The sequence below is a fragment of the Artibeus jamaicensis genome, unplaced genomic scaffold (assembly GCF_021234435.1).
Source record: "Artibeus jamaicensis isolate MK-2021 breed Jamaican fruit bat unplaced genomic scaffold, CSHL_Jam_final contig_3126, whole genome shotgun sequence".
In the NCBI taxonomy this organism is placed as follows: Eukaryota; Metazoa; Chordata; class Mammalia; order Chiroptera; family Phyllostomidae; genus Artibeus; species Artibeus jamaicensis.
This window is the reverse complement of record NW_026521723.1, coordinates 122685-140077: the sequence shown is the minus strand read 5'-3', so window position 1 is coordinate 140077 and position 17393 is coordinate 122685. Positions and strand designations below refer to the sequence as shown.

The 17393-nt window shown below is 36.3% G+C and overlaps 1 protein-coding gene across 4 annotated transcripts in view; it reads right to left on the bottom strand.

Annotated features, from left to right (window-relative positions):
* The window catches only part of DCBLD2 (discoidin, CUB and LCCL domain containing 2), an 87594-nt gene that overhangs the window by 50382 nt on the left and 19819 nt on the right, over positions 1-17393 (bottom strand). For 3 of the 4 annotated variants that reach the window (XM_053663072.1, XM_037154971.2, XM_053663074.1), the window contains exon 2: positions 11998-12225. The exons of the other annotated variant lie outside the window; for it this stretch is intronic. In XM_053663072.1, the coding sequence (XP_053519047.1) occupies positions 11998-12225 (228 nt within the window). The remainder of the gene's footprint in view (positions 1-11997; positions 12226-17393) is intronic. 4 annotated transcript variants of the gene reach the window in all.

Genomic DNA, 17393 nt, shown 5'->3' with positions numbered 1-17393 from the left:
CTTATATCCTTGGACAGACAGAAGAATCAGCTTCAGCACAACCTGACTGGTAAGAAGTATGGTGGAGACTCGAGAAGGCAGGCTGGGTACCAACAGGCAACAGCCCTGGAGGGATAGTTAAGTGGATGGTTGGATGCCCCAGAGAAGAGTGGGGTCTAAACCCTAAACTGGGATCCACAGCCTAGAGCACCAGAGACCAAAAAGTACACAGATAACAACCATTGAGGAAAAGTGGCAGGGTTGGTCTCTGCCAGAGACAAAAAGAGCCATTTAAAGGGCCAATGCACAAATTTTCATTTGCAACCACTTACCTGGGGCTCCAGCAAAGGTGGGGGCAGAGTGGGTTCCAGTCTCTGGGGAGAGACTAGGGACAGAAGCTTTGGGGAGAGAGGTGAGAGTAGCTGTGTGATCTGGGTACAGAGTCATCCCCCATACACAGCAGCCATCCTGCTCAGGCAGACCACTCCCCTATGAGTGGCTGCAATCATGGGGGAAACAACGGCCCCAACCTGGAGAGGGATTCTGCCCCACCCTATGGTGCTGAGCACAGAATGACTAGATTAGCAACTGAAAGAGACAGCCATGGACAACAGATCCTTGCAAGTCTCGAACAGGCTGCCTAAAGTCACACAAGGTCAACATCTGACATCACCAAAGGCAGATCCAGGAAGAAAAAACAGTGGTAAATACTAGAAGCTACTGAGACAAAGCCCACTGTGCTCCTTTCCATGATTTGCGATACTTTCTTTCCTGCACAGCTTTTTAACATTCATTTCTTGTCCATCAAGTCTGCATATTGTCACTAGATTTTATACTATAGTTTATTTCAATTCACATATTTTGCCCCTCCCTTCTCTTTTCCTATTTTACCTTTCTTCTCATTATTTTCATTTTAAATTTTGTTTCCTCTCTTGCTACTTATTTCCATTCCATGCTCCTGCTATTTCTGCCCCATTCAGCCTCACAAAGCCAATTTTTTAAAAAAGATTTTGTTTATTTATTTTTGGAGATAGGGAAAGGAAAGGAGAAAGAGAGAAATATTAATACGTGGTTGCCTCTTGCATGACCTAGCCCGCAAGCCAGGCATGTGCCCTAACTGGGAATAGAACCATAAATTAATGCAATGGGATTAATTTAGCTATTATAAAAAAATCCACACCCTGGCTGGTGTGGCTCAGTGGACTGAGCACCAGCCTGAGAACCAAAGGGCCACCTGTTCGATTCCCAGTCAGGGCACATGCCTGGGTTGCAGGACAGGTCATTGGTAGGAGGCACATGAGAGGCAACCACACATTGATGTTTCTTTCCCTCTTTTTCTCCCTCCCTTCCCCTCTGTCTAAAAATACATACATAAAATGTTTATTTAAAATTCAATGAACTTGGTTCATAAAATAATATCCAAAAATATGCTCTATATGAGAAATATACCCCAAACAAAATGATTCAGAAAAACTAAAAATAAAGGGATGAGTAAAAACAGGTCTATAAGGCAAAATAAGAACAGTGTGTGTGATTTCGATGCCAGACAAATGAGAATTCAAACTTAAAAGTACCACATTTGACAATGGAGAAACTTTCTAATGCTAGAAGTCACAATTTGAATTGAAGATATTAAAATAATATCCAAGCAATAATATGGCATCCCCCTTATAAATGCAAAAACCCAAGAAAATGCAGTAAAGCAAAAAGAGAAACACCAAATAAGAGATCAAATAGATAAAAATATGGATATAGAAAACCTAAATAGTACAGTAAATAAGATAGGTCTTTTGGATGCCTATCAAACTCTACATCTTAATTTGAGAGAATAAACCTCCTCAAGCATAATGGGGACATTTACAAAGATGACTATATATTAGGTTATAAAGAGAATAGCAGCAGATTCCATATGGTAAAAAAATTTTCCCAACAAACAAAAGTCCAGAACCAGAGTTCCCCTGTGGAGAGCTTCACAGGTGAACTATACCAAACATTCAAAGAAGAATTAACACCTTTTGTTCTCAAATTTTTTAAAGAAACTGAAGAGACAAGAATACTTCCAAATGCATTCTGTGAAGGCAGCATTACCTAGATCCCAAAACGACAAAAAGAGACATTACAAAAAATAAAGATAAAAAAATAAATTATAGGCCAATATCCTTGGTGAGCATAGATGAAAATATTCTCAACAAAATATTAGCATACCCGGGTGCCAAATATACGTGCTGGAAAATCACTTGATTTTGGGTGGTGGATACACAATGCAATATACAGATCAAAACTTTTTAAATTTCTGCAAAAAAATATTAGCAAACTGGATTAAACAATACATTAAAAGAATTATATACTATGACCAAATGGGATTCATTCCAGATACAAGGATGTTTGAACATCTGTGAATCAATGCCATAATCACAGTAACAAAATAAAAGATAAAAACCATACGATCATCTAAATAGATGCAGAAAAAGAATGACAAAATTTAACATCCCTTTATGATAAAAAAAATTCTCAACAAAGTGGATCCAGAAGGAACACATTTCTGTGTAATAAAGGCCATACATGAAAAACCCACAGCTAATAACACAGTGAATGATGACGACCTGGAAGCTTTTCCTCTCCGACCAGGAACAAGACAAGGATTCCCACTGTAACTTCCATTCACCACTGCACTGAAAGTCCTAGTCATAGCAGCCAGAAAGAGGGGATAAAAGGCATTCAAATCAGAAATGAAGAAGTAAAACCCTTATTATTTACAGATGACATGATACCATATACAGAAAACTCTAAAGACTCCACTAAAAATCTAACATGAATAAATGAATTTAGTAAAGTTGTAGGATACAGAATAAATGTGTAGATATGATTCATTTTTATAACTAATTATGGAGAAATTAAAAAAACAATCCTATTTAAAATTACATCAAAAAGCAAAATACCTAGGAATAAATTTAATAAAAGATAAAAATCAATAAAAGAATAAATATAAATGAATTAAATTCCTAGCTAAAAGCATTTAGCTAGGAAAAAAACAACAAAATAAACCAAAAGAACACAGGAGAAAAAGAAAATAGAAACTGAGATTAGAGAACAGAAAAAATAGATCTAAATATAATTAATAAATCAAAATCTATGTTTTGTAATAAATTAACAGGCAAACCACTAGCTAACCAAAGGGGGAAAAAAAAAGAAAAAGCACAAATATACAAAACGAGAAATAAGAGGGAAATAACCACTAAAGAGAAAAATCGTAATATTCTATTTTGTAAACACCACTGCAAATAAAGTAAAAAACCTAGGTACAATGGGTAGTTTATCAAATAAAGTTTATTAAAACTGAACTCCTTAGCAATAAAGCTGAAACAGACCATTTTCCTCAGAAGAAATAAAAGTCATTCAGTGACTAGTTTACCAAGAAAGCACCTGGACCAGATGGTTTCGCAAACTGAAACCTTCAAAGTCTAGCTTGTTTCAATGTTGTATAAAGTTTTCCAGAAAAGTGAAAAGGAAGGCAAACTTCCTAATTCTTTTTATTTATGTATGTAACATCTATATATAAACCTAATAAAGACAATGCAAAGCTGATTATTAACTAATTGTAACTTCCACACCAGGATCAAATGCTATTTATTCTAGGAATGTGAAGTTGGCTCAGTATCAAGGGATCCACTAACACAACACTATAGTGACAGAGTTAATGAAAAATAATATAGTCATATCCAGAGGTGATAAAAAAAACTTTACAACAAAATCCAACACTTTTCTAATAAAACCAATTCAATAAAACCAAAATCAAGAGATACTTCCTATTATGGAATAAATGTATCCTCCCCCAAATTTATTATGTTGAAGCCTCAACCCCAGATATGACAGTATTTAGAGATAGAGCCTTTATGGAGGCAATTAACATTAAATGAGGTCATAAGGGTAGCCCCTACTCTGATAGGATTAGTGTTCTTAAAAGAAGAAATATGAAAAAAACTCGCTCCTCTTTCTCTTCCTCCCTCCCTCTCTCTCTCTCCTGTCCCCTGCTCTTCTCCCCCCCTTTCTCTACCATGTGAGGACACAGACAGGTGTCTGCCTAGGAGAAAGCCCTCACCAGGAACCAAATCTGGCACCTTGATCTGGGACTTCTAGAACTGAGAAAAATAAACGTCTGTTGTATAAGCTGTCTAGTCTACAATGTTTTTTTATGGTAGCCTAAACTGATCACTAAGACAATTAAGAACAAAGGCAGGGTGCCCATTACCTACACTACTATTACACACAGTACTCACTGGTGGTTTAGGTGATGTAAAGAAATCAATCACATGTGTAAGAAATGGAAAAGTAAAACTATCTCCATTTTGCAGATACGATTGTGTACCTGGAAATCCTTAGAAAGTGAATGATCGAACTGAAACAATAAACTCAGTAAAGTTGCAGAATATAAAATCAAGACATGTAAATCAAATTTTCATAACGTTAGTAACCAATGTGGACTCTGAGGAAGAAGATGCCCACCGAGAAGGACTCCTGGTAGCTTAACTGGGTCACATGTAATAAACAACCTAGCAGCCATTTCTGCTCAGGGGCCTCATGCAAACTGCACTTCTGGGGAAATCTGCACAAAACTACCTTCCTCTGCACTGAACTGCCTGCCAGCACTCTGTTCCTGCCATCTGAACCAGCCCTTATAAAAAAGTTCCTGGAATCCTATTTCAACAAATAGGACTGAGACTTTCCCTGCCAACTGGAGCCTGTAGCTAAAACCCTAGCAACATTTCAGTGACCAATCAGGACAGTGGCTTTGGACCATTCAAGCTATAAGGATTTGGAGTCCTCATTTACATGAGGATGGACCAATCAGGGATCAGGGGCAAGGACTTCTGTCTACATATGCCTGCTCCCCTCTGGCTCTGGGAGCACACTCTCTACTAAACACTGAAGACTGTGTTACCCTGGCCAGAACTGAAACACCAAAGATGTCTCACCAGAGTGAAGCAGGGTTGCGCAGGCCCAGAGCAGGGCAGATGGGAGCAGAGCTGTCCAGCCAAAGACGGCCATGGCCTCAAGCCTGCTTTGCCCCAGGGCCACCTAAAAGAGTGTTGTTTTCACAGCCATGCTTTATTACAATTGGGCTGTGTGTGTACTGAATCAAGTTTCCTCCTTCACTGCACCCCAAATAGGGGATTCCTGTTGGCACTGAACTGACACCAATCAATGATCATTAGTAGACACTAATTAGAGGACATATGGCAAAACAAAACAAAAACACCACCACTTATTACAGCAACAAAGAAAATATTTTGAAATAATTTTAACAAAAATGTGTAAAAGCTATATGAGAAAACATTTAACACACTCCGGAAACACAAAACTAAATTTGAAAAATGGAAAAAAGCAGCTCTTATTCTTGAACAGGATGACTCAACATTATAAAAATAATTTATAAACAACATAATCCCAGTAAAAATACCAACAAACTTTTTAAATGAAGTTGGACAGGTTGATATTAAACTTCATGTAGATAAACAGCAAGGAGAGCCAGGAAAACACTAAAAATGGACATCCATGAAGACACAGCTAGCCCAATCAGACATTAAAATAGTACAGAGCCTTTATAATTAAAACTGTGAGACTCTGATACATGAATAGATAAACCACTGGAATACAACAGAAAACCCAGAAATAGAACCAAGTACATATAAAACTGAAGTACATGATGAAGGTATCGCACAGGCATCACTGAGGCAAAGACAGACTTTTAAATGCATGATGCTAGGACAAGTAATTAGCCATCTGGAAAAGATAGTATTAGATCTACACATCAATGTGACTTAAAAAGAATATCTCCAAATGAACCAGGGATCTAAATATACCACCTAAATGTACTAAAGGAATATATGGATAAATTTATTTTTAACTAGGATGTAGGAAAAGGCTTTTCAGTTTCCAATTATGACTCAGAATACAGATGCAGTAAAATACTGATACATTTACTACATTTTTCAAAGTTTGCATGACAAAAAAGATCCCACTTATCAACAACCTCCATTAACAAAGTCAAAACACTAGGAAATAAACTAAGAGAAATTGCAGCATAGATCACATGAAGGCTAATATGACCGAAAGACAGTAAGAAAGTTCTGAATACTTTGGAGAAACAAAGACCAAAAAAACTTGACAGAAAAATGGGAAACGATAAGAACAGACAAAAAGAGGGGAAAAAATGGACCTTTAACATATTTTTTTAAAGAGCTCAACTTGACTCATAATAAAGAGGAATATAACTATACTGGGATACCATTTCTTACCTATCAGTTGGCAAATCACCACCATATACTACTCTGTTGGTAAGGCTGTGGGAAATGGTCATTTTAATGCATTGTGGTGAAAATGCAATTGGCACAACCGTTGTATGAGGAAATTTGGCAATATCTACAAATTGCCAAACCTTTGGACCACTAACTCTACTTCAGTAACTTACTCTGAAGATACATCTCCAAAAATACAAAAAACAGGTATGTATAAAGTTATTTATTGCAGAGTTATTGTAATTGTAAAATATTGGAAGCAACCTTTATACCCATATATACAAGAGTGGGAAAGGGGTCAGAGGGAGCGATGGTGCTTTTTCCTTTCTCTCTGGGACTTCGGTCCCCTCTGCCCCTTCCCGAAAGCAAATTGGGCCTTTCTGGTGAGGGTCCCCGGGTGTGTGGGCTTGTGTACGTTCTAGGACCCCATGGTTCTCCCTAAGGAACTCTCCTGTGAAGGTGAGAGCCTCTCCCGACACCTCAGCCCCCGAGAGATTTTTCAATAGGTGCTTTTAGGCTTTACTTCCCATTGCTGGGGCCCTGGGTTGTGCGGTCTGTCTCACCGACTGTTTTTAAACCTTCCCGGTTCCTCTATGCATGCATGTGTGTCCATAGTCAGCCAGCCACCGTGTGAGCCTTACTGGGTTTGCGTCCAGTGCCTGCTCAGGTCACCAACCACCACCTTTTTATGCCGGGACCCCTCTCTGCTGACCACCAACTCTGCCCCTCTTACTGGTCTGGATGAATGGTTCATTGTTGTCAGACTTCAGTACAGTTCAATTTTATCTGTTTTGGTTGTGTTTTTGTTTCTAAATCTTTGTTATCCTTAAATTTGGTTGTGGGATGAGGTACAGTATTTCCACTTATGCCTCCATCTTGGCCGGAAGTCTCTCAAGGGTTTTTGTGAAGACTAAATAAGTTAACTGATAAAAGTGATTTGAATAGTACCTGACGCATAGCAAGCACTGCATTCATGCTAAGTTATTTTCATCATCAGCCTAGGCTCTACAGAGTAAGAATTTAGAAAATGTTAGCAATCATTATCATTATTAAGTATGTAATATTTTCATTAATACAACTTTTTAAAGAGGTTTGCTGATAAAGAGAAAGAAATTTATTTTTTCCTATTAAAATAGTAAGACCTAAACACATTATAAAGACAAGAGACAAACAATACAGAAAGTGAAACTGCAAATGCAAGACACATGGAATCATTTATGAAATACTCAAAGGCCCTGTTTTCCTCTTTATAAATATCATCTGAGGATTTAAGAGATGTAACTTGAAAAGCTACCCTCGATGAAGTATGTATAAGACAGAATGCATATCTTTAAATATAGTTGAATAAATACACACACATATTTTTACATTTATTCTCCTACAAAATGTATTTTCCTTTAATACCTACTAGGCTTTAAGATACTTAGCTTCTTTTTAGAAAGTCTCCCCCAAAAGTTCATTTAAAATGAAAAATTTAAGCACAATATAGGAAGAAAATACATAGAGTAGGAGAAGGTTACAAATAAGCAAATGCTTTTAAATATTTGTTTTTATCTTTGGGCTAATTGTCAAAAATATCCATGGGGAAATGATATTAGCAGATGTCTACGGAGCAATATGAAAATGTCTAAATACTGAAAGAAAAAACATGCAAAATAGTTCGGAGATATATGTGCATCTATAAAAAAAGGTTAAAAATAATGGCAAATGGATTTTTTACTTCAGTTTCCATCTTTATGGAGCAACTGCCATGTCTCATATGCCAATAATTAAAGAATAATAAAAAAATAATACTCAAGGCACAATGAAATATTCTTATTTCCATACAATCCACCTTAAAAAGGAACAGAATTCCACTCTATGGAGCCAATCTTATCTGTCATTGAAATGAGTGTCACTACAATGAGTTAATTTCCCAAAGATTTCTGGAAGGTTAAGCAATTTAGAATGTAGTTATATAAAATCATAATAAACTCATTTATTTAAAAATATTACACATTTCTAAGAGAACAGAAAAAAACTATCCAACTGCCAAGTAACCAAAAGTACCTTATCAGTTAAAACATTCTAGTGAATTTAGGATTAAAGAAATAATTTCTTGAGAAACTGTTGTCTCTCTCATTTTCTTCATTATTCCATAATATTGTCTCTCGGAGGAAAAAAATCCCTAAAATTAACAATTATAGACAAAATGTCCCAAATCTACATTTAAAATGGGAACTGTTTTGATAGGGAAAATGCAATATGCTTGGGACTGCCTCATTTTGAAAAGGGCACTAAGAAAAGATGTTAAAGGAAAAAGAAGATTCATACTATTATCACCGGAATCTTGATGCCCACATGTATTTGTTTCTTTTCTGTGATTCTCTGCATACCTATATTCACCAGAACATTAAACAACTATTCTTACATGATCCTTATTTCTGTGCAACGCCAAGTTAGTTACCCTTCTCCCACTGACCATACATTGCTACCCCAATGGAGGACCAGGGGTCTACAGGAGGAAGTGATGGGGAGGGGGCAAACTGAATCCAACAGGAACCATCATTACTCAGTGCCCTTCACCTTTCTGCGGCTTTTTATTAGCCCAGGTGAAGAGAGACTAAGGAAAACCAAACACAATGGAAATGAGAGAAAGCGGAGATTTACTGTACACCTACTATATCCCCAGCACTTCAAGTATTATTGCATTTAATATTCCTACAATACAGATGATGCCTTTGAATTACAGACGGGGCCAATGATGACTTGCAGAAAGGACTTTTAGCATGTACCCTGGTATGTACTGGAGCTATGATGAGAACCTAGTGAGTGATTTAAAACCTGTGCTCAGATTTTTTTTTTTTTAAGATTTTATTTCCTTTTTTTAAAAAATTTTTTATTGATTATGCTGTTACAGTTGTTCTATTCCCCCTTTCATTCCCCTCCACCCTACCCCCCCATCCCCACCATTACCCCCCCTTTAGTTTATGACCATGTGTCTCAAGTCCTTTAGATTCTATATTTCCCATGCTATTCTTGCCCTCCTTCTATTTTCTATCTACTGTCTATGCTACTTATTTTCTGTACCTTCTCCCCTCTTCTCCTCCTCCCACTCCCCTGTTGCTAACCCTCCTTGAGATCTTCATTTCTATGTTTCCACTCCTGATCTAGCTGTCCTTTTAGTTTGCTTTCGTTTTAGGTGTGGTTGTTAATAACTGTGAGTTTGTTGTCCTTTCACTGTTCATATTTCTTTAACTTCTTTTTCTTAGATAAGTCCCTTTAACATTTCATGTAATAAGGGCTTGGTGATGATGAACTCCTTGAATTTGATCTTATCTGAGAAGCACCTTATCTGTTTAGAGGGAAAGGGAAGGAGAGAGGGGAGAGGGAGAGCAATATATCAATGTGTGGTTGCCTCTTGTGCATCCCCTGTTGTGAACTGGCCTGCAACAGGCATGTGCCCTGACTGGGAATCAAACTGCGATCCTTTGGTTCGCAGGCCCGTGCTCAATCCACTGAGCTACACTAGCGAAGTCTGTGCTCAGATTTTTCTCATGACACTCAATCTCTCCAGCAACACTAATTATTGTCCAAATATATGTGTATAACCCTCTTCTTTTATTCAAAAAACTTTTCATTATGGAAATTTTCAAAATGACAGTATTTTGCAGTGTGTAATGTACACTCTTTTAACAAAACTTTTGGGAGAAAAATAAAAATGTGCATTATACTGGGTGTAATGATTACAGACCACGAGTAAAACAACAGTTATGTTTACAAAAATGTGGGTGCACATTATACACAGCAAAATGCAGTTTGTGAAAGCAGAAGAGAGCGTAACAACTGTGTGTGTTTCCACGGATCAGCTTCATCTACCTGTCATTCGTGTGTCACCTGCCCTTCTTCCTTTTTCTCCCTGAAATATTTAAAAACAAATCCAAGATATTTCACCTCAGAATGTCTCTAACAAATTAGATCTCTAAAAAAAAAACATTTACCACACCAAAAGCAATCATTCTTGACAATCACTGAATATACAATTCCTCTTAGAATTTCTCTATCTTAAAAATGTCTTCTTTCATTTGGTTAGCTTAAATTAAGATACAATCAAGGTGCACACATTACTTTTGGAAGAGGCATCTCAATGTTTGACAGTTCCTTCCACGTCCTCCCCTTTCTTTTTTTTAAATTCCATTTATATACAGGTACACCTCAGAAATATTGCAAGTTTGGTTCCAGACCAGTGCAATAAACAAGTATTGCCCTAAAGTAAGTACAAACTTTTTGCTAGTAGCGACTCTTGCTTTCAATTTGTAAACAAAAAACCAGACCAAAAAAAAACCCGCAACATCTGTGAGGTGCAGTAAACCAAAGCATGCCTATATAGGCTTTAGGATTGATATGATATGTTTCTCTACCTCCTCCATTACCTGTAAACTGTTACATGTTTGATCACATTGTGTTTCACCTTTTTTCATTGTTGTTTCAAGCCAGCTCATGTGGTACTACTTACTCTCTACTGCATCACCTCAGGAGGCATTTGATATCCACTTGCCTTCTATTAGTGTTACAGTACTGGTGTTTCTAGGTGCTCAGGTATTTAGGACCTCAGGTTTCTAGGTCCTAAAAGCTTATCCGATACCACATATTCTTGACAATGTGCACATGGTGATCAAGGTACCAGGTTAATCAAGAGTTGACTCAGAGACAATAGAGGTTATCAATTAACAGCCAGGGAAGCAGGACAGAAATTGTACCTCTGGTAGATAAGAGGCCAAAAAGTAGAGAAGAGATAAAGTATTTGATTACTGATGTAGAGGAAGGCAGAGGATGAACAAGACGCATAAAGAATAAGATACAAGGTTCCAATTATAGTTCTAAAAAGATACTTTAAACAATTGTTGGAATAAATGTTTCCAAACAAACTCAAAGAATTCAATAATTTACCAAAACAACCTTACGAAATTTTCCACATTTCTTGCTTAAAAGAATGGTACTGCTCTCTAAGCCAAAAGTCAAAGTACACGATCCTGGGATGCTTTTAAAATACTGAAGCCTGGGTCCCACCCTAACAATTTTGATTCAACTGGTCTAAGGTAAGGATCAGGTATATACGAAGTATTATTTCAAAGTCTTTCCAGGTGACTCTAATATGTAGCCATAATTGAGAACCACTGCTCCTAGCTAAGGGTAAAACCAATAACAGCTAACATTTACTAAGCATATGTGTTGTATGTTATATACTGTTCTAAGCACATATGAGTTCATTTCCCATTTTACAAGTGAGGAAACAGAGAGGTCAGATAACTTGCATAGGGCCACAGAGCAAGGAAACAGCAAAGTTAGGATTAAATGCCATGAGGTTTGGATAAAAAGCCCATGCCCTTAATGATAATGATAAACTGCTTCTTAAGTGTGAATTATAATTGTATTCTTTAAATGCAAATAAAACAAAGAAAAACAAAAAAGTGAGATAATTAACTTTTTCCTTCTTAGAAATAAATTAAGTGGCATCTTGTTTTGAAGGTAAGAACACAGGCTTATAAGAAAAGTAAATGAAGAGACAAGAATCTTCTCTTCCCAAAAGACTGAAATTTGAGATTTTCACACATGCTTTCAATAATTTCCCATGTATCATCCACACAGCATAGTTATTCAAGGTTAAGTACCAAAAATTGCTTCAGTTTTAAAACTTGGGGCAATAATGTATTACATGTACATTCACAAGAAAATTTCCTACCTATTTCAGTCCTGCTAACTCCAATTCCATTATAAATTCTCAAGTAATTAAGATGACAAGAATCAGAATCTTCAATGTCAAAGTCACCAAATTTGATGCGCACTTTCTCTCCCATCTTTACACGAATCTCCCATTCACAAACGGTGCTGTTGGGATAGGTCTGTGGGTAGTTTATGGACGTAAGAGTTCCACTTTCAGGGCCTAGTACAGTGTGCCCACATCCATCACCTTTAAAAAGAGTTAAAAGAACAATAAATTATTCTTACTCTTTAACTTATACTATATATAATTAAGATTATGTGAAGATTTTAAAATATGTATGATATTAGATATTTTATACCACTAATACTCCTTACACAAGATAAAAAACAGATGACATAGTTCTTAGTATATCTATGCACAGCACCCCCAAAAAAGCCAGGTTAGGTCAAAATAATCAATGATTATCTTGATAATGTATGAGTTCAAAAAACCTTTCAATCTGAATTGGAATAGAAGTACACACAATTTTTCAAAAGAAATTATATATATACAAGTCACAAATCCAATCTTTAAGAGTATCAATTCACAGTAATTGTTTAAAGTAAATGTAAACTATAAATAAGTATGTGATTGGCTTCATCTATTATTTACAAATATCACAAAACCCTTCTAAAATCTGTGAGATGATTTCTAAAAGTACTTAACATATACTAAAGGTTACACAATTACTGACCATATTACATATGCAAGGCACTCCTTGGAGGCATTAAACAATAGCTATTGAAGTTTAATTTTATATACTACTGAAATTTTACTTTTTAGTAATCCTTCTCCAAAACCTCATTGTTTCCCTACAAAATGGCAAGAAAAAATTAAATCAAATGCTTATTAAAGATTAGGAAAAATGTGTTTGTAGCAGCATTATTTGCTCTAGAAATTTTTTTCAGAAACTAGATATGGAAACTCAGATAACAACATATTATTTGTAAAAATAAAGAAATGTGCATACTTCCCTTTATTATAAAATTTGTCATTTTACTGAGCAGGAGGCATGTAATATTGATTAAGAGGTTCCAGCTGCTGCTCCAATTGTACAGTTTAACATTCCTTGATGACAGGATTTAAATAAATTCTTTCTAACAGGAAGATTAAGACATCCTTTTAAAATGATAGTATTTTCCCCTTCAAAAGAACTATCAATAATAATCATTTGCAATAATTCAGTACTTACACAAAAAGCAATATTGAAAGGGACATTGCTATGTTTTAACCTTCTATTACAGAGGGCAGTCATAGAATTTCCTATTATCTTGAATTATTTTTAAGAACAATGTAGTGCTGGTATCATTTACTACAACAGGTGAAAGCTTTAAAGGCCTTTGAATAAGAACCTAACCTGGCATCTAGAAAGTAGTACTTGCAAAATAAATATTTATTAACCAACAAAAAAATTTTAAACTCATCTCAAAAGTAACTTTAATGAAGAAACAACTATACCTAGATTCTGATGACAATACTTCAAATCCTTTGTTGGTAAAAAATTTTAATTCTCAGATCCATGTGAGTACTGTTACTTAGTCTACTTTTAAAGCTCAGTCAGTACTAGCAACCTGGCTTTATAAACACATCTCAGGTAAAGCTCGGCTTTTTAATCAACGTGAAACTTTACCTATCTTCTACACCTGCTTTCATCCCACACACGAGAACTAGGCATAGCAACTCAATAATATAATATGTAAGGGCGCCATAAAATAAACACATGAGTTTTTGTAATACACCCACTGACAGTCTGCAAATATAGAACTTAGAATGTTATACAACTCAGACAGAAAAAAAAACAAATCTCCCTTGAATCTGTAACAAAAATACCTTGACTATCTCTGTTGGATGCCATCTAAATTGGAAACATAGGGGTATACAATCTTCACTGTGAAAATAAATGAACTGCAATTTAAATAACTTTTAAACAATCATTAAAATTTTTTCAAAGGAAAAAAAAACCAGATATCCTAAGATAGAGTTTCTAACATCATGAAACTAGTCTAAGATGTTCTTTTACCAATGAGAACATAAAAAATGCTTTCTGTGTTTCAATCTTTAAAAAGTAGCCATTAAATAAATGAAATAACTCAGAATACAAATGCATTTTCTTTAGTAAACAGAAACTAAGGCAGCTTCTTAAATGATTAGAAGTGTTGATGGATTTCAGAAAGCCCAGACTTTCCCATTAACAGCTGAATTCTTGACTTAGTAATGGCAGGTTGTTATGTTTAATGTATTCCCCATAGGCTGTTACTTAAGGTTGTGATTTTAAAATGATTATCATAGAAAGCAGAGGCAGAATGTTAGTAGTAATTTTTTAGATGTCTTTATGTTCATATTATGTTTGAGTCTCAATAAATACAGAAAACATCTCTTGCGTCTTCCTCCATGAAGCATTTCTACGGAAGTTAACACAATAAATACTAACTATTGAAAAACAGGAATTGAATGTGCATGCTGATGAAGAAAACAAAATGGGACTGTCTTTTTAACAGCATTTTGTGTAGGGGGAGGGCACGAGCAGTCCACAAGTAACGTGCCAAGAGCGTTTTAAAATATGTGATGGAGTTCAGAGCTTCCTCCTCTTGCAAACAATATCATGCACACCAAAAATCAAAGTTAAAAGAAAATCTCAAATCTACTGCACTGAACAAGTTTTGAATGTTTCATATTTCAAAAACTATCTGGTAAATTTAACCTAACTATCTAAATAGCTTAGTTGGACTGGCCTAACACCTACTGCTATGAGGTGTATGTTTAGAATATTCCAGTGCAAAAGGGAAAGCTGGGCTTACATACATGCAGTGGGCCAGTTTTCAAATGCTCTTCTCTGTTATTTTTACACTGTAACCCTATACACTCCAACATGTACAGGTCTTGGCTCTCTATTCCTGACATACTAAAGAGCCCTGACCTAATAGTCTGAAAAACACTGTATTAGGCACCCAAAGGTCATGATGTTCAATTCTCAAATCAAAGAAAGAGAGTCCTCACTTTTACTCCCAAATTAGAAAATGTGCTCCCCATTCATTTTTATAGTTTTAACAGTAAAGCCTATTCTACACCAAAATACTTGGAATATGACAAAATATTTCAAAGTAAAGCAAAAATCTAGAAAATATTCTTTATCAACAAATCACCTAATACACAGGGTGGGGCAAAGCTAGGCCTATGGTTGTTCATATGGAATAATACAATAATTGATAAATAATAATGTAAGAATAACTGTTTCACACACTCACTAATGTACAATGGAGTAGGGGGAGGGCCCCACAGGCCTGATTTTCCCTCCCAGCTGGCAACGTCTGAAGAAGACATTTTTGGTTGTCACAACTAGAGGAGGTGGGGTGCTACTGGCATCCAGGGCATAGAGGCCAGGGATGCTGCTAAAACATCTCACAATGCACAGGACAGGCCCCCCCACCCACCCCATAGGCTGATGCATGATAATGTCAACAATGTCAAGGTCAAGAAGTAGCGAGAGAGCACAGGCTAGGCTATCTCAGACAGAAGATCCTGGTTAGTTCTTGGCTGGGTTTCATCTGGCCCAAGGGTAATGCTATTCTATTTGTTACGGGTACAACCCAGGGAATGGTTTCCCTTCAAAGGTCAGCAGTTACACTAAAGAGTTTTGTTTCCAATTCACAATTTTTAAAACAAGTAGATGGAATGTTTTATTTTTTCTTTAAGTTAAACAAAAAAATTCCTTTTTATTTGTCTACAGCCCTCAAGTGATTTTTTTTCTCACTCAGGAGCTCTTAACATTAAGGGGAAAATGTTGCTAATAGGGTCATGAGTCACAGTCCCTAAATCTTGTACTTAGCTTTGTACACTGGAAAGAAGAATAATGATCCAAGGCCAGTCTGTTACCTACTATTACTCACCTTCAAATGGTGGATTGACAGAAAGAGCGTAACTACTGCTGGAAACACAACTTTCAAAATGGATATCACAGGCGCAACCCAGACATCCTCATCAACAATTCCAACATCACCAACTCTTTCTCCAACTCGGTCACCACCACCTCCACTGTCAACTTCTCCCTAGATGGTCTCCACCAGACTCTAACTGACCATGAAGAGTAGAGGCCTTTTAATGTAATTTCTACATTTTATTTCAGTGGAGAAAAAACACTGGAATTTGATCTTACTGTTCCTTTGCTTGGCTGCAGGTTTATCTAGGGGATTGCTCACAGAACATGTGTTCACTTCCTCTGAGGAGTGTAAGGTCAGATGTGTTAAGCCAGACACAAATTTTGATATTGTTCCAGGAAAATAACTGAGTAATTTTTTTTACTCCTTATCCCCAGAGAAAATAAAAGGAATATTAAACATCTGAATGACAATGAATTTAATACAACAGAGGATGCATGGTTTATTTTAGGATGCTCTAAACTTTAAATCAACTGGGTTTTTTAAAATAAATATGTGCTTGTGCTGCTGATTTCATATGACCCTCCAGTCACCCCAGATATTAATCACATTACAACTAATAAATAACAAAATTCCTACTTGTTGAATTATAGTACTATGAACATGGTGCACCTTCTTAAAAAACTTTATTTAACAGGAAACACAAATGCAGAAAGTTGCACAAATATGTCAAAACTGTAGAGCAATGTAACTTTCACCAGTCATTAAAGCTATGAAAGATTTGTACTTTTTCTGTGAGATTTCAAGAATTACTTTATCACTGTGAACTGGTACATCTGACAACTTCCTCTAAATAAGTGTCACTTCCTGTCATATCTTATAATACACCTGTGAGATCTTATACTCAACTGGAAAACAGATAATTAAGAGTGCAGAAAAGTACTTAAAAGAATAACTTCTGAGTCTTAACTATTATGTCCTGTATTTTATTTGGCTACAATGAAGATTTTTTTTATCTGCACCCAAGGACATGCTCACTAAGTTTACAGGGGGAAAGAAACATCAATGTGAGAAATATCGATCAGATGCTCTTCCATAAGCCCCAACTGGGAACAAGTCTGCAACCCAGGCATGTGTCCTGACCAGGAATGAGACCTGTGACCTTTTTTTGGTTTGCCAGACAATGCCCAATCAACAGAGCCACATTGGCCAGGGCTACAATAAAATTTTTTTCTCAATAATTTTATTTAGTTATTATTTTTCAAGTACAGTTTTTTGCCTGTTTCTCCCATCCCAGCCTCCCCCACCCCGTGCTCCCCACCTCCCTCCCATTTCCACCCCCCCAGTTCTCATCCCTGTGTCCTTCATATTTGCTTCTCCAAATCCCTCCCCTTTTTCCCCCTTAAATTCCCTTCCCTCTCCCCTCTGGTCACTGTCCCCTTGTTCTCTATGTCAGTGTCTTTGTTTTTATTCTGCTTGCTTGTTTATTTTGTTGTTTAG